The following is an 18,718-nucleotide window of genomic DNA, read 5'->3' as shown; positions in this document are numbered from 1 at the left end:
TTTTTTACATGTTATCAATGTGAGCTGAATGTTTAAGTCTCTCCCAGCAAGCCTCACGCCGTGCCTCCTTGCAGAATTCCTTTCGGACTCAGGACGGCAAGGAGGCCTGGCCCCTGCACACGTACCATGCAGGCCCACTGCTGTGTGGGTACGCCCTGGTGCTCGTGAACCCAGCTATGGGTAAGTAGCCCACTGACTTGCGGGAGAGACGAAGACTGCGGGAATAAATCCAGACAGCAAATCCGGAGCGGAGCCCCTAAGGCGGCCGGACATCACCGAACATCCTTCCGGCAGCTCTCGCAGCCGAGCTGGTGACAGACATATCGCTTCATAAGCTTTTCTTTGGACTACACCGGTGAGGCCGAGAGGGGGACCTTGACGACTGGGCATCTCAGGATCTCCACACCTTCCGCCCGGGCTTGTGTCCTGGAAAGGTCACTCCTTCGAGACCGATGGATGCTATCATCTTCATTGTACCTGCCTCAATAACTGCATCTGCTGGCTGGTTCCATATATGGACCAGCCTCTGGATGGAAAAAGTTGCCCCTCAGGTTCCTATTAAAACCCCCCCTCACCTTAACCTGTGCCCTAAGTTAATTACAGTCTTTTCCCCATCTATGCCCCTCATGATTTAATACATCCTACATAATGTCACTCCTCATCCTTTCACGCTCCGATGAAAAAGGTCCCAAACTGCTCAACTCCCTTGAGTTCAGATAACATCAAACTCCTCTACACTCTTTTCAGCTTAATGGTATACAGTGCCTTGTAAATTATTCAGCCCCCAACCCTTTGCTGACGTAAATGCGTACTACAACTAGGGATTTTGATCAATTTAACTGAGAATTTTTATTTGTGGATCATATGCGCCTTTTTGTTTTCTCCCCACAGTAGAGCCCAACAAACAGGGAAAATTGAACAACTGGAAATTCAAGAATGAAATGTCAGCAGTTCAAAAGTATTCAACCCCTTGCTCAGCTAGTAGTATTTTTGGGTAAGTCTCTTAGCTGTGCACAATGTGACGGGGCAAGATTTGCCCATTCCTCCTTGCAAAATTGCTCAAGCTGTGCCAGGTTTGCTGGGGAGCGGCAGTAGACAGCAAACTTGAGGTCTTGCCAGAGATGTTCGATTGGGTTACGGTCAGGCCTTAAGGACATCAATTTTCTTCACATGCTGCCAATCCATGGTAGCTCTGACAGTGTGCTGTGGGTCATCCTACAGAAAGACTTATTTCCTCTCCAGTTTAAGCTTTCTGGCAGACTCTAACAGGTTTTTAATCCAAGATCTCTCTGTATTTGGTAGCATTCATCTTCCCATCAGCCCTGAACAGATTTCCAGGCTCTGCTGCTGAAAAGCACCCCCATAGCATGGTGCTACCACTGTACTTTACAGCGGGGATGTTGCTAACTGGTTGATGTGCAGTATTAAACTTACACCACACGTACTGTTTAGTGTTGAGGCCAAGTTCCACTTCTGTCGCAACTGACCACAAGACCACCTTCCATGTTTTTACAGCATCTTCTAAGTAACGCTTTGCAAAGTCTTGAACGGGAAGGATACACTCTTGGTTTTAGCCAGGGCTTCTTCCTTGCCACTCTTCCACTCTTTCTGTGCAAGGCCTTGGAGATTATGGAGCCATGAACTTCATCTCCACCACTGACTCTGCAGCTCACTCAGAGTGATTGTTGGTGTCACAGTAGCCTCTCTTACAAGTCCCATTCTTCACTGGTGACTAAGTTTAGAGGGGCAGCCTGACCTAGGCAGTGTGGCTGTGGTTTCCTATTTTTTCCATGATGGATTGCACTGAGCTCCAATGTATGCTCAGTGTCTTTGAGATAGTCCTGTACCCTCGCCCGGATTTGTGCTTCCTTATTATCATTTCCCTGATTTGTCTTGAATGTTCTTTTGTCTTCAGTTTGGTCTTGTCTGTTGAAAATCTACCATATTGTTGGGCCTTGGAGAGAGGTGGGTATTTATTCCTATGAACTCATTGAAAACAGGTGATCCTCCAATTTTCTACATTAACGAACTGGGTGAGTTGGTAAGGTAATTGCACCCGAGGAAAGTTATCATAGTTAACACAAAGGGGATGAATACTTTTTCAGCCTCTCAATTTTGGCTTTTAATTTTTAGTAAATTGTTGACAGGTTTTGGAATTTTTCTTCTGATTTGACGTGATGTACAATGTTTTCTAGATTAGCTCAAAAAAATCTGACTTCAATATCTTTTAAATTTGGAAAACAAGACAGTAAAATGTGAAAATAGCTGTGGGGGCTGGATACTTTTTCAAAGCACTGTAGTTCCGAGAGCAAGGTGACCAAAACGGTACACGGCCCTCACCAACATCTTGTACAACTGCAGTGTAACATCCCAACGCCCGTTCTCACCGGCCTGACTGATTTAAGTCTAGGGTTACAAATGCCTTCCTCACTGCCCTGTCAGTGACCCCTGTCTGAGGGGATCCGTGTACTTGTTTTCCTTCATCCCCCCCACGTTCTACAACCGTCCCCAGGGTCCGACCTCTCTCCGTCAATTCCTGAGAGTGGATCAGCATCTGCCTCTCTCAGGGTGAGCTCCTTTCTGCAGTCCTCCCTCTCCCTCGCCAAGATGGTGACTTTGAGTCCCGCTCCAGTGGCTCCCGCGTCGAATCACTCCAGTGGAGTCTTCAGTCCTTTACCTCTCCCGCGCAGCTTCTTGCTTCATCACCCTTCCCTATCACCTGGTCTCGCCCGTCATCTGCCGACTGGTACTCCTTCCCCTTTGCCCAACCTTCTTATTCTGGCATCTGTCCCCTTCCTTTCCAGTTGTGAAGAAGGGTCTCGGTCTGAAATGTCGACTCTTTATTCCGCTCCATAGCTGCTGCCCGGCCTGCCGAGTTTCCGCAGCATTTTGTGTGCAGTGAGATCTATCTAAAGATCCCAGAACAGAGTCATAGAGAAGTACAGTGCACAAACAGCCCCTCGGCCCATCTAGTCCGTGCCAAACCATTGAAACTGCCTACTCCCTCCCAACAACCTGCACCGGGACCATCGCCCTCCATACCCCAACCATCCACGTACCTATCCAAACTTCCCTTAGACGTTGAAATCGAGCTCGCACGTGCCACTTGTGCTGCAGCTCGTTCCACACTCTCACCTCCCTCTGAGAGAAGAATTTTCCCCTGGTGTTTTCCTTAAACTTTTCACCTTTCAGCCATGGCCTCTAGTTGTAGTCCCACCCAACCTCAGTGGAAAAGGCTTGCTTGCATTTACCCTATCTATACTCCTCATAATTTTGTATACCTCCATCAAATCTCTTCTAAATCTTCTATGTTTCAAGGGATAAAGACCTAACTTATTCAATCTTTACTTGTAACTTGGGTCCTCCAGACCCATTAACGTAATGTCCTTGTAACTTTTTTCTGTACTCTTTTCAACCTTATTTACATCTTTCCTGTAGGTAGGTGACCAAAACTGCACAAAAAACTCCAAATTAGGCTTCACCTACATCTTGTACAACTTCAGCATAACATCCCATCCCGTACTCAATACTTTGAAGGCCAATGTGCCAAAAGCTTTCTTTACGACCCTATCTACCTGTGATCCCTTTGTTCTATTGCACTCCTCAGTGCCCTACCATTCACTGTGTAAGACCTACCCTGGTTGGTCTTACCAAAGTACAACCTCACATTTGCCTACATTAAATTCCATCTGCTATTTTTCAGCCCATTTTTCCAGCTGGTCCAGATCCTGCTGCAAGGTTTGATAGTCTTCCTCGCTGTCCACTACACCTCCAATCTTGGTGTCATCTGCAAATTTGCTGACCCAGTTTATCACAATGTCATCAATAGCAACAATCTAGATGATGAAAACAGACCCAGCACCGATCCCTGTGGCACTCCACTTGTCACAGGCCTCCAGTCAGAGGCAACCATCTACAACCACTCTCTGGACAATGTCTGATCTACTACCTCATCTTGAATGCCGAGCGACTGATCCTTCTTGACCAACCTCCCATGTGGGACCTTGTCAAGTGCCTTGCTAAGGTCCACGTACACAACATTCACTGCCTTGCCTTCATCCACTTTCCTGGTAACTTCCTCGAAAAAATCCAGAAGATTGGTTAGGCACGACCTACCATGCACGAAGCCATGCTAACTTTCCTTAATCAAGTCCATGTCTATCCAAATCCAGTCTCTTAGAATACCTTCTAATAACTTTCCCCCAACTGTCAGGGTCACCAGCCTACAATTTCCTGGTTTAGTTTCACAGCCTTCCTTGAACAGTGAAAGATCACTGGATACCCTCCAGTCCTTGGTACAGAGGAGGAGGTGCACCTCACCTGTCGCTGACAATCATCTAAATATCTCTGCGAGGGCCCCCGTGATTTCTGCACTAGCTACGTGTGGATCTACCAGTCTGATCTTCCAGAGGACCAACTTTGTCCTTTGCAATTCTTTTGCTCTTAACAGATCCGTAGAATCTCTTGGGATTCTCCTGACCTTGTCTGCTAGGGCAACCTCAGGCCTTCTTTCCCTCCTGATTTTTCTTAAGTGTCCCCTTGCACTTCTTGTACTCATAAGCACATCATTTGTTCCTATCTGCCTATATCTGTAATGCATCCCCTTCTTTTTTCTTAAATAGGGCCTCAATATCTCTCACAAACCAAGGTTCCCTACCTGTTATCTTTACTTTTTATTCTGACACACACACATAAAGCTTTGTCCTCTCAAAATTTCACTTTTAAAGGCTTCCCATTTATCAAGTATGCCTTTGCCAGAAAACAGCCCGTCCCAATCTACACTTGCCAGATCCTTTTCGATATTATTAAAATAAGCCTTTCTCCAATTTAGAACCTCAACCCGTGGACCACACCTATCTTTTTCCATATTTACTTCGAAACTAATGACATTGTGATCTCTGGATGCAAAGTGTTCCCCGACACAAACTTCTGTCACCTGTCCTGTTTCATTCCCCAATAGCCGACCCAGTATCGCAGACTCTCTCCATGGAATTTCTACGTTCTGATTAAGGGAAGTTTCCTGAACACATGTGACAGACCTTCTCATCCAGCCCTTTTACAGTAATTGGATTCCCAGTCAGTAGGTGGAAAGTTAAAATCGCCTACTATAACAACCTTGTGTTTCTTGCAACAGTCTGCGATCTCTTCACAGATTTGTTACTCCAAGTCCCTCGAACTGTTGCGTGGCCTACAATATAGCCCCATTAACATGGTCATACCTTTCTCAGTTCTACCCATAATGCCTCATTAGACGAGTTCTCCAGTCTGTCCTGACAGAACAGTACTGTGACATTTTCCCTGACCGGAATGTTACCCCTCCCTCTCTATCACATCTAAAACAATGGAACGGAACCCTGGAATATTGGGCTGCCAGTCCTGTCTTTCCTGGAACCAATTCTCATTAATGGCTACAATATCATAATTCCAGGTGTTGATCCATGCCCTGAGCTCATCCGTCTTTCCTACGATACTTCTTGCATTGAAATATACACAGCTCAGGACACTAGTCGCATCACACTCAACCTTTTGATTCCTGACTTTGTCTGAGGTCTTACCAACATCTGTCTCCACTATTTGTTCTGGCACTTTGGTTCCCAGCAACACCCCCCCCCCCGGGCAGCTCCAGCAAACCTTCCTGCTAGGATATTCATCCCCCTCCAGTTCAGGTGCCAACAGTCTCTACTGTACAGGTCCCACCTTCCCTGGAAGAGAGCCCAATGATCCAAAATCTCTGCACTCCTTCCCGCACCAACTCCTTAGCCGCGTGTTAAACTGTATAATCTTCCTACTTCTGGCCTCACCAGCAATCCTGTCGTGGAGTGGGGAGGCAGGTGTTGTACGATGGCTCACCCCCACCCCGGACACTGGACGGTAGGGAGCTGAATGCTGCACTGTTTGCAAGCGACCCCCACCTCCCGTGCGAAGGTGGGCAAACCGGGTGAGTGGGCTGTCCTGTCTCACACTCTACCTGAGTCTGCAGCATCGCTGTCTGGCGTTCCACTCGGGGTCCCGGTGGGTCCAGGCTCTGCTTCAGCTGCAAGGGGGAGAGCACGGAGTAGGTTCGTGTGGGTGGGGTGGGGTGGGAGGAATGTGCACCCTTCCCCTTCCAAATCACCAGGGACTCACTCCCCTCTATTCTTTATCCCACACCCCCCCCAAGGAGACCACTTCGACGAGCACCCACGCGCCGACCGCCAGAACAAACGGGATCTCCCATTGGCCACCCATTTTAATTCCACTTCCCTTTCCCATTCCGATATGTCTATCCATGGCCTCCTCCACTGTCGTAATGAGACCACACTCAGGTTGGAGGAGCAACACCTTATATTCCGTCTGGGTAGCCTCCAACCTGATGGCATGAACATTGATTTCTCTAACTTCTGGTAATGCCCCCCCACTTCTCCTCTCTCCTTATCTTCTTGCCCACCCATCACCTCCCTCTGGTGCTCCTCCCCTTTTTCTTTCTTTCATGGCCTTCAGTCTCGTTCATCAATTAACTTCCCAGCTCTTTGCTTCATCCCTCCCCCTCCAGGTTTCACCTCTCCCCTCCCACCTTTTTAAATCTACTCCTCAGCTTTTTCCCCCAAAATGGTCCCGGCCCGAATCGTCGACTGTACTCTTTTCCTAGATGCTGCCTGGCCTGCTGAGTTCCTCCAGCATTTTGAGTGTGTCACCTGGAATATTGAGCTGCCAGTCCTGCCCCTCCTGCAACCAAGTCTCACTAATGGCTACCACGTCGTATTTCCAGGTGTTGATCCATGCCCTGAGCTCATCTGCCTTCCCTACGATATTCTTTGCATTGAAATGTGTGCAGCTCAGCATACTAGTCACACCGCACTCATACTTCCGATTCCTGATGATGTCTGACCGTAGCTCTGGGCAGCTCTAGCAAATCTTCCTGCTAGAGGTTAGTCCCTTTCCAGTTCAGATGCAAACTGTCTCTTCTGTACTGGTCCCACCTTCCATATAACAATTACAGCACGGAAACAGGCCATCTCAGCCCTTCTAGTTCATGCCGAACTCTTACCCTATCCTAGTCCCACCGACCTGCACTCAGCCCATAACCCTCCATTCCTTTCCTGTCCATATATCTATCCAATTTAACTTTAAATGACAACATCGAACCTGCCTCAACCACTTCTGCTGGAAGCTCGTTCCACACAGCTACCACTCTGAGTAAAGAAGTTCCCCCTCATGTTACCCCTAAACTTTTGTCCCCTAAATCTCAATCCACGTCCTCTTGTTTGCATCTCCCCCACTCTCAATGGAAAAAGTCTAACCACGTCAACTCTATCAATCCCCCTCAATTTTAAACACCTCTATCAAGTTCCCCCTCCACCTTCTACGCTGCAAAGAATAAAGACCCAACTTGTTCAACCTTTCTCTGTAACGTAGGAGATGAAACCCAGGCAACATTTTAGTAAACCACCTCTGTACTCTCTCAATTTTATTGACATCTTTCCTATAATTCGGTGACCAGAACTGTACACAATACGCTTCCCCCAGGTAGGCTGTCCCCCCCCCCCCAACAGTACTCAAACAGGAGTACTTATTGTCAAGGGGAACAGCCACAGGGGTACTCTATTACTTTATTCTTCCTATTCCCCCTCCTAACCTTGACCCACTTGTCTGCCTCCTGTGTGACCACCTGCCTGTAACTCCTCTCTATCAACTCCCCACTCTCCCTGATAAGACGAAGGTCATCGAGCTGCAGCTCCAGTTTCCTAACGCAGTCCCTTAGGAGCTGCATCCTGACGCACTTGCGCAGATGTGGATGTCCAGGAGGCTTGGAGACTCCAGGACCTCCCACATCCGGCACTGAGAACAACACGCTGCCCTCACACTCATACTTCCCTGGAAGAGAGCCCAATGGTCCAAAATCTCTGCCCTCCTTCCTACACCAACTCCTTAGCCACGTGTCAAACTGTATAATCTTCCTATTTCTGGCCTCACCAGCAATCCTGTCGTGGACTGGGGAGGCAGGTGTTGTACGATGGGTCATCCCCACCCCGGACACTGGTCGGTAGGGAGCTGAATTCTGCATTGTGAAGGTGGGCAAACCGGGTGAGCGGGCTGCCCTGTCTCACACTCTACCTGAGTTATCGTTGTCTGGCATTCCACTCAGGGGCCTGGTGGGTCCGGATTCTGCTTCAGCTGCAAGGGGGAGAGCATTGGGTGGGTTAGAGGGTGAGGGTGGGGGTGGAGGGGGGGGCGGAAACGTGCACCCCTCCCCTTCCAAATCCAGACTTCATCAGGAACCTGCTCTCCTCCCCTCTCTGTTCCTTATCCCACTCCCCCCCCCCCCCAACAAGATTTGCTGCAAGGTTTCCCACCACACTCGCGAATGGGGCAGTAAACTCCACCCTGGCCTGCAAGGGCTCGGCTTGTTAACCTGCGGGGAGACGTTCACTGTACCTGCGGGTTCCTGCTCCATCAGTCCAACCGTTTCCAGTGGCGGCCCTGAAAGACACAAGGCAACGGTCCGCGAGGCTCAGGAGGGAGAGACCATTCCGATGCAGGACATGTAGGACCAGGGGGGATGACCCATCCAGTCTGTCCCCTGTCTCCTCACCTTTCTCTCCGATACAGGGCTTTGCCCACACGAGCCGTTCCACCCTCCAGTGTCTCGTGCTTTGCTTCCCGTCATCAAATCACCCTGCCCGCTAGAATTATTCCACCCTCGCTGATAGTTTGCCTCTGCCATTCACACCCTTACTTGTGTACGGATATACCACAGAGACCATTCTCTCTGCTTACATCACCTCCTGGGACGGAGGCTCCAATGGGCAGGGTTGCCAAGAGGCTGCAGAGGGTTGGCACCATGGTGGGCACTACCCTCCCCACCTTCGAGGGCATCTTCAAGAGGTGATGCCTCAAAAAGGCAGCCTTGATCGGAGAGACCGCGGCCTTGAGCTTGTACCTCCACCCCTCTGACTCTCAACACAGGAGCCCCTCAGGGCTGTGTACTCAGTCCCCTCCCTTACTCCCTGTATACCCACGACTGTATCACCACCCACAGCTCCAATCTGCTAATTAAATTTGCCGACGACACTACATTGATTGGCCTAATCTCAAACAATAACCAGGTGGCCTACGGAAAAGAAGTCATCACCCTGACACAATGGTGTCAAAACAACCTCTCCCTCAATGTCGCAAAAACAAAGGAGCTGGTTGTAGATTACAGGAGGAATGGAGACAGGCTAACCCCTGTCGACATCAATGGATCTGGGGTTGAGAGGGTGAACAGCTTCAAGTTCCTCGGCATAAACATCACTGGACCTCATGGTCTGTACACACCAGCGCCTCTTTCACCTCAGACGGTTAAGGAATTTTGGTATAGCCCCCCAATTCTAAGAACTTTCTTTAGGGGCACAATTGAGAGCATCCTGACTGGCTGCATCACTGCCTGGTATGGGAACTGTACTTCCCTCAATCACAGGACTCTGCAGAGAGTGGTGCGGACAGCCCAGCGCATGTGTAGTTGTGAACTTCCCGCTATTCAGGACATTTACAAAGACAGATGTGTAAAAAGTAGGATCATTGGGAACCCGAGTCATCCCAGCTATTCCAGCTGTTACCATCCAGGAAACGGTACCGCAGCATAAAAAGCCAGGACCACTAGGCTCTGGGACAGCTTCTTCAATCAGACCGATGAACTCATGCTGATTTGAGTGTATTTCTATGTTACACCGACTGTTATTAAAAGTTACTATTATTGCACATTCAGATGGAGATGTAACAAAGATTTTTATTCATGTATGAAATGGATGTAAGAAATAAAGTAAATTCAATTTGTTAAAGACCCTCACCATCAGGCACAGGCCACCTTCTCACTGGGGAGGAGATACAGAACCATGCAAAAGTCTTAGGCAAATAGGACATAGAAAGATTCAGCTCAGGAACAGGCCCTTCAGCCCATCTAGCCTATGCCAAACCAGCCAAAAAGCAAATCGAAGACACCCAAACACTAATCCCTCCTACCTACACAATGTCCTTATCCCTCCAACTTCCTCACATCCATGTGACAATTCCAATGTCTCTTAAAAGCCCCTAATGTATTTGCTTCTACCGTTGTACCAGGCAGTACATTCCAGATATATAGCAAGGGTGTTTAAGACTTTTCCACAGTACTGTAGTAATTTTATGTACTGCACTGTTCTGCTGCAAAAAAAAATTTCATGAATTGAGAGTACAGCACAGAAACAGGCCCTTTGGCCCATCTAACCTGTGCTGAACCATTTTAATTGCTCCATATTGCCAAATACAGTACCATGCAAAAGTCTTCACGAACCCATTCCTCTACAACGCTAATTATTTATTTACGTAGCTGTAATTTTATGCCTTGATGCTTCGAAACAACATATTTCATAAACCTACACCAGTGAAAATAAACCTGATTCTGAGGTGGAGTAGGTTTCTTGCAGCAATATTTGAAAGAATTTCAACTCCTACCGTTTGAGTTGGGTTGAGATATTCTAAAGTTGCCCTCGCTCGCTGGAATGCTGCCCCTTGGGAAGTCTGGAAAATAAGGGGCAATATTCAGGTGACTAAAATCGCACTCAACAATCTGTTACTGCAGGAGAGAGTAATAATTAAACCTCACACTGAAAGATGAGCCACACACGCAGCCTAGAGTCCGGAGAAACATTCCCTCTTATTTTTTGTTATATACGGCTGTACAGACCAATGCTTGATTGGAGTAAAAAAAAATTTACACGGCCTGAAAACTGCATGGCAACTCATCAGGTCAGGCAGCATCCTCGGAAATGAAAACAGTCGATGTTTCAGGTCGAGACCCTTCTTCAGGACTAGAAGGGGGAAGATGCCCGAATAAAAAAGTTGGGTGGAAGGGAAGGAGGTTAGCTGGAAGATGATAGGTGAAGTCAGGTGGATGGGAAAGGTCAAGGGTGGTGAAGAAGGATGCTGATAGGGAGGTGAGTGGACTTTAACCGTTTTTTTTTGGTATTGTGCGCATTAAAACAAACACAAACTGCAACTTACAACACAAGTAAATGATATCAGGCAGTCAAAGCAACCGACAGGCACAAAGGCAAAAGTAAAATGTTTTGACTAGACGGCGTTGGCGTTCAGCCGCCATCGGCTTATTGACAGTGAGCAACCAACTGCCATTCTGTGTTTATTGTTACAATTTGAAACAGTATTGTAACTTGAAACACTGATAATGTAAAGACGCCAAAGCTCTAAAATGTTTCAAAGTAAATGTAAAAGTAAATATTTAGAAAAAAAATAAGCATTATATTCTTAACACATTATTAATTACAGGGTATTTCACAATTACATTAGCATAAATTTTTAAATAATATTAGCATAGATTATGAAATTATATTAACATTTTATAAAGAAAATTCCAGCTGTGGGGCAACAAAGGCTATGTGCGTAGGGGCATTTCGGTTACTTGCAGCTTAGAAGGAACACTGCTTGGGATAGAACCCGATCTGGACACAGTGGTTTGGATACGTTATGTCCACTCCCTGCATTGATTCCAATATGCCTGACTGCCCTGTATGTTAACCTGCGTTCCATTTTTACCATTTATTTCTGATCTCGAGCAAATGTAGGTTTGTGTTGTATTAAATCCCCTCCTACTGCGACTTGTCAGTGTCCTCAGCGGTAGTATTGACCTCAAAGTCACACATTGCGGAAACAGGCCCTTCGGCCCATTGAGTCAGCGAGTAATGATCGATAAACCAGTTGTTTGGTATCAAATGCCCTTGCCTGATGTCTCAGGGTTGGGTGTGTCTGCACCCGTGCCACACCACCCCCAACCCTTGAGTTCCTCTGCCACCTGTCCTTCACCTCTCCCGCGGTGCTCCACCCTCACCATTCCCAACATCCTTTGCTCCCGCCAGATTTACAAATTCATTCTCTGCTCCATGTTGACAAATATAGTAACGTGCAAAAATCTTAGGCACCCTAGCTCTATGTACAAGACCATAGGATATAGGAGCAGAATTAGGCCATTTGGCCCATCGAGTCTTTTCCCCCATTTCACCATGGCTGATCCATTTTCCTCTCAGCCTTCATGGTCTGACTAATGAAGAATCTATCAACCTCTTCTCAACGTCTTGGCCTCCACAGCCATCTGTGGCAATGAATTCCACAGATTCGCCACTCTCTGGCCAAAGAAATTCCTCCTCACCTCTGTTCTAAATGGACGTCCCTCTGTTCTGAGGCTGTCCCCTCCAGTCTTAGACTCCCTAACCATAGAAAACACCCTCTCCACATTCACTCTATCAAAGCCTCTCATCATTAGATAGGTGATTAAAATGAGATCCCCTCTCATTCTTTTGAATTCCAGCGAGTACAGGCCCAGAGCCATCAAATATGCCTCATATGATATGCTTTTCATTCTGGAATCATTTTCATGAACCTCCTTAGGACTCTCTCCTATGTCAGCACGTCCTTTCTTAGATAAATGGGCCCAAAACTGCTCAAATACTCCAAGTGAGGCTTCACCAGTCTTTATAAGACTCATGTATCTCACAAAGCCTTTCAACATTAGATAGGTTTCAGTGGGATCCTCTCTCATTCTTCTGAACTCCAGTGAGTACAGGCCTAAAGGCTGATTTATACTTGTGCGTCAAATGTACGCCTTGGGTACGGTGTAGCCGTGAACCCTACGCCGTAGCCTAACGCGCACCTCTCCCAAAATGTAACTACACGTCGCGGCGTCACAGACCGCAACAATTGTGATTGGTCTGCTTGGCAGCATCGCATTTCCTCCTACGCTGCAATAGCTTCCCATTGGGCGACTGAAGGGCAGGGAAGGAACTCTGACTGCAATGCTTTCCAGAAAGCTTCACAGACCTCCGAAATTATGGATGACCCTGTGCTTGATGCCAGTTTGTAGCTAGCTGTTACAGCCTGTTGACTTTCACCTGAAGCTAAAACTCGAATGGTGATTGCCATGAGTATACTGTGTGTCCACTGATGCAAAATAAATGGTTGGAGACAATGAAGCAAATCGTCAAATCTACCTGCCGACATCCGAAAATATTTGAAATGCATTTCCTCGTTCAGGTCTCTCAGTGGCCAGACAAGCACAGAAAATTCACCCTCCTTCAGTTTCAGTCACCATTGTTTGAAGTTTGAGTTTCTCCATGGTGAGGTTCAACACGAAGAAACTCAACACAGTGGCATAGAAACCCCACCGCCAACTAGCGTTTTGGCGGTGAATTGCAGAGCGACGCAGACACACCAACGCACAAGTATAAATGCTCATGATGGCGTAGCCCACTTGCATAGGCTGCAGCGTAAACTAGTACAGACAAGTATAAATCAGTCTTAAGTCTTTGGCACCGGGCTGTACGGGAGCCTGAAAAGGCACACTCAATGTTTTTGGAAGCTCTCTGCCATCAGATTTCTGAAGCCATCAATTACCTTGCTTGGTGTCTCACGGCTGAGTGTATCTGTACCTACACCACTCCCCACGCCTGGTATTCCTCCTCTGCCACCTGTCCCACACCCCTCCTGTGGCCCTCCAACATCCCAACATCCTTTGCTTCCGCCAGGTCTACAAACTCGCTCTCCGCTCCACATTGACAAATACAGTACTGTGCAAAAGTCTCCCTGAACCCATTCCTCTATAACACTTATTATTTATGTAAAATTCATTACACACATCAGTAATAATAACAAACAAGAGAAAATCTGCAGATGCTGGAAATCGGAGCAACACACACAAAATGCTGGAGGAACTCAGCAGGCCAGGCAGCGTCTATGGAAAAGGGTAAAGAGTCAATGTTTCGGTCTGAAACATCGACTGTACTCTTTTCAATAGATGCTGCCAGGCCTGATGAGTTCCTCCAGCATTTTGTGGGTGTTGCTCAGTGATTCTGATGTGGAGCAGGCTTCTCGTGGCAAAGTTTGAAAGAATTAGAACGCCTACCGTTTGAGTTGAGTTGAGATGTCCTCAAGCTGCCCTCGATCGCTGGAATGCTGCCCCTTGGGGAGTCTAGAAAATAAGGGGCAATATTCAGGTGACTAAAACTGCACTCAATGATCTGTTACTGCAGGAGAGGGTAATAATTAAACCTCATACAGGGGGATGAGCCACACACCCAGCACACAGTCTGGGCAAACATTCCCTCTTATTTTTTTTTAACAGATGTACAGACCAATGATTGATTGGAGTAAAAAAAATTTTACACGGCCTGAAAACTGCATGGCAACCCATCAGGTCAGGCAGCATCCTCAGAAATGAATGAACAGTCGACGTTTCAGGTCGAGACCCTTCTTCAGGACTAGAAGGGGGAAGATGCCTGAATAAAAAAGTTGGGTGGACGGGAAGGAGGCTAGCTGGAAGGTGATAGGTGAAGCCAGGTGGATGGGAAAGGTCAAGGGTTGATGAAGGAGGGAGGAGAGTGGACTTTAACTGGTTTTTTTTTTGCTATTGTGCATATTAAAACAAACACAAACCGCAACTTACAACACAAGTAAATGATGTCAGGTAGTCAAAGCAACTGATAGACAGAAAGGCAAAAGTAAAATGTTTTGACTAGATGGCGTTGGCGTACAGCGGGCCATTGGCTTATTAACAGTGAGCAATCAACTTCCATTCTATGTTTATTGTTACAATTTGAAACAATTATAACTTGAAACACTGACAATTTAAAGAACACCAAAGCTCTAAAATGTTTCAATGTAAAAGTAAGTATTTAGAAAAAATTGTGCATTATATTCCTTAACACATAATTAATTACAGGGTATTTCACAATTCTATTAGCATAAATTTTAAAATAATATTAGCACAGGTTTCAAAGTTATATTAACATTATAGGAAAGAAAACTCCAGCTGTGGGGTAACAAAGCACTTTGGTTACTTGCTCCCGTGCAGCTTAGAAGGAACACTGCTTGGGACAGAACCCGATCTGGACACAGTGGTTTGGATACGTTATGTCCACACCCTGCATTGATTCCAACATGCCTAACTGCCCCATATGTTAACCTGCGTTCCATTTTTACCATTTATTTCTGATCTCGAGCAAATGTAGTTTTGTGTTGTATTAAATCCCCTTCTACCGCGACTTGTCAGCATCTTCAGCGGTAGTATTGACCTCAAAGTCACACATTGTGGAAACAGGCCCTTCGGCCCATTGAGTCAGTGGGAACCATTTCAATTGATTTACCCATCAATTCCTCCCAGATTCTGCCCCTCACCCTTGCATGGGGAAACAACTTACAGTGGCCAGGTAACCCACCAGCCCATACACAGTAGGGAACTGGGGAACCCAGGGCAAACCCACATGGTTACAGAGAGAATGCATGGATTCCGCACAAGCAGAGTGCCAGAGGTTGGGATGGGACCTAGATCTCTCTGGAGCTGTGATACAGCCTCTCTGTCTGCCGGGCCACATCCTTGAGGTGCTTAGGAATTCCTTCTCGTGGCCGGTGGCAGTGAATCTCTGGAATCCTCTATCCTGGAGGTTTCAGGTGGGGTTTAAATGGGAGAGAGGAGGATCGGGAGGCCTGTGGAGTACTGGTAGTGAAGGCCTGGGGTAGACGAGGCATGAATGCCGGGCCAGGCTAGAGGGGCTGAGTGGCCTACTCCTGCTCCTATATCCATGTATTTTATCCTTGCTTTCTTTCTATAATTACGTGTCTGCTCTCAGCTCCTTCACACATGCAAGGTTCTCCACAGGAACAGATATTTTCAAGGCAATATTCCATCATTTTGAAGCTCACCATCTGCGTGTCTGGAAAGTGAGGACAACCCTGCTATGACTGGAATCCTGGCAGTGACCAGTAACGGAGTCACAGAGCAGGCAAAGAGCTCAGATTCAGTTTTACCAGATCACGTGTACGTTGAAACATACAGTGAGAAGCGCCGTTTACATCAGCAACCGAGGCAACCTGAGGACGTGCTGGGGGAGGAAGGGGGGCACCCCGCAATGGTCGCCACACATTCCGGCGCCAGCACAGCAGGACAACAGCAGTGAAACACAAGCACAGGAGATTCTTCAGATGCTGGAAATCCGGAGTTACACGTGAAGAAATCCTGCAGGTCAGGCAGCGTCTACGGAGAGGAATCAACAGTTGACAATTCGGGCCGAGACCCTGCATCCTCTCTCCTTCCTCCCGCACGTGCACAGATAGTCAGTGCTCCAGTGGATGCCTGGTCTTGGAGACAGCGGGCTCCTATTTCCCCAGTGGAGTTACAGACCCTGGGTTTTGGCCACATCTGAGGCTGATCATTTAGTGTGCATCTACACTAGCCCCACTCTCCAGCGCTTGGTCTGTAGCCGTCTACACTGGCAATTCAAGTGGGTGTCCAGATACAGTACTTCGTTATTGAGAGTCCCTGCTTCCAACTTCTTACACCTCACTCTGCCCTCTGGTTTCGGATGTCGCCATTACGGCAATAAATCCACACTGCCCCCTCCATCCTCACCCCTTGAATGTCCAAAAAAAGTCAGAGAATCTTTTGCTCAGATATACGTGTAATGCCCTGGTTAAGACTTCTGCTGCTCTGCTGTGAGGTATTATATTTTAGCAGTTTTCTGTGAAAACAGTGTGATCTGCTGGTAGAGGGTTTTGGTTCCGGCAAAAGATAAGGAGCCATGCTGTTCTACTTAGGAATGTTGTGTTAGCCGGTCAGGATGGTGGGATGCAGAGAAGGTTCCAGAGGGAGATTTCTGACAGGCAGTAGTCGGGATTGTGTTTTTTTTTTTTGTGAGAGATGCAGATCAGGGAAGATGCTTAGAGAATCCAATCCAAAGGGAAGAGCTTAATGCAAGCAGTGCTTCATGAGTTGAAGGAGCCCAAGGTGATGAGAATTCAGCACTGTGAGTAAAGCGGTACACCCAACCACTACAGAAACGAGCTCCATCGTTTATGTGCATATTTAGACTGGTTTAACTGTAATGGGTCCTTTTAATTTTCTTTTCCTATTAACTGTTTGATAAAGCTGAAATTGGAAAATATATTTTCTTTACAATTTTAAGCTGGTGTACTCTTCCACTTCTGGGCTACCGATGCCTGTGTACAGACAGTATTAACACAGCATTCCCTACAACCTATGTTCCTTAATTGGAACATCAAAACTTTCCTGTTTGGGTTGAACCCCAAACCATACCAATCCTCGAGGCATACGGTTTATGAAAGGTGGCCTTCTCACCGCTGAGACATGTGGCTGCTAGCAGAGTTAGCCAACGAGCCGAGTTTGTATGTGAGCTCTGGTGAGAGGGTTACCCAAGTGCACTGCTGTGGTGAGGAATGCCTCTCCAACCTTTTCTCATGTCCATCCTATAAATAATTCTCTCTTCTGCCCCCGCTTATCGGGCAGAAGATACAAAGGCCAGGCCTGAAAATGAGTACCACTGACTCTTGAATGGATATCTTATACGTTAAGATGGAGTCTTGGCCCCATAGTCAGTCTTGCTGCAGACTTGCACTTCACTGTCTGCCAGCACTGTACACTTTCACTGTAACACTCGATTCTGCATTCTCTTACTGCTTTTCCCTTGCACTATCTTGAAACACACTTTTATTTCATTTGTTTACAAGTGACAGCAGCACAATAAATCAAAGGGAGTGGGAATCTGCAACTAGTCACACCACATCGACGTCACTGCTAAGAAAGCTCACCAAAACCTCGAAGAAATTTGACATGTCCCAAATGACCCTTCCCAATTTTTATCGATGCACCATAGAATGCATCACAGCTTGGTACAGCAACTGCTCCGCACACGACTGCAATAAACTCCGGAGAGCTGTGGACACAGCTCGGCACGTTATGGAAACCAGCCTCCCCTCCATGGACTCTGTCTACACCTCTCACTGCCTCAGTAAAATGCCAAAATAATCTAAGACTCCAAATTCTGTCTTCTCCTCTCTCCCTGATATAAACTACCAGGCTCAAGGACAGCTTCGATCCCGCTGTTATCAGACTCTTGTACGACAAGATAGATTCTTGGCCTCATGATCTACCTCGTTACGATCTTGTACTTTACTGTTTACCTGCACTGCACTTTCTCTGTCGCTGTTACACTTTATTCTGCATTGTTTTACCTTGTTCTACCTTGATGTACTATGTAATGATCTGATCCGTATAAGCTTTTCACTCTATCTCGGTACGTGTGAAAATCAGAAAGCAAAACCAACATCTACGCCATTAAACTACTGCTATATTTTCAAGAGAATCACTCAGATTAGTCATACGTCTCCTTCCCCTTTGAAATGAGTATGACTGTGCGATTAAACGTTACTCTTCCAAATAAGTCCTTGTAATAACTTTCACAAAGGCTCTACCCACCACCAATGTTAACTAACCTCAGTAAAAAAGCTAAGCAGTGGATTCGGCCCAGTCCATCACAGGTAAATTCCTCCAACCATTGAGTACATCTACATGAGACGCTGTCGTAAGAAAGCAGCATCCATCCTCCAGGAGGATCAGAACCTTGCTGTTGGGTTTGGGGGCTTGTGTGCCTCAACGACCTGGAGAATCATGTTGGCTTTATGTTTTAGCTCTTGGTAGGGTCACCTGTGCCAAATGGGTCAAAGGCCAGACTAAGAGTGGTCCACCAGTCCTCCATATTCGGGGCTAACAACCCTGACTGGTACGACAAAATCGTTACAGCAACATCAATGAAGAATCCTTCTACATCTGAGTGCGACAGTGTTCCTGAGTCTCCACCCAGGACTTGCATGAATGACAGGAGTGAAAACCAAGAGGAAGCTACTGACATGATGAAGGAAG

At 47.0% G+C, this 18,718-nt stretch overlaps 1 protein-coding gene across 9 annotated transcripts in view; it reads right to left on the bottom strand.

The window, feature by feature from the left end:
- Positions 1-18,718, bottom strand: part of LOC140189340 (seipin-like) — an 81,964-nt gene that overhangs the window by 2,921 nt on the left and 60,325 nt on the right. For 4 of the 9 annotated variants that reach the window (XM_072246077.1, XM_072246079.1, XM_072246086.1 and 1 more), the window contains 5 exons: positions 13,910-13,975; positions 10,453-10,518; positions 8,416-8,460; positions 8,095-8,154; positions 5,969-6,034 (listed from right to left, as the gene is read on the bottom strand). In XM_072246077.1, coding sequence (XP_072102178.1) covers positions 5,969-6,034; positions 8,095-8,154; positions 8,416-8,460; positions 10,453-10,518; positions 13,910-13,975 — 303 coding nt within the window. The remainder of the gene's footprint in view (positions 1-5,968; positions 6,035-8,094; positions 8,155-8,415; positions 8,461-10,452; positions 10,519-13,909; positions 13,976-18,718) is intronic. The other 5 variants (XM_072246082.1, XM_072246081.1, XM_072246080.1 and 2 more) reach the window with 5 other exon arrangements.

Source organism: Mobula birostris, chromosome 28 (genome assembly GCF_030028105.1).
Source record: "Mobula birostris isolate sMobBir1 chromosome 28, sMobBir1.hap1, whole genome shotgun sequence".
NCBI classification, from domain to species: domain Eukaryota; kingdom Metazoa; phylum Chordata; class Chondrichthyes; order Myliobatiformes; family Myliobatidae; genus Mobula; species Mobula birostris.
This window is presented reverse-complemented; position numbering and strand designations above follow the sequence as displayed.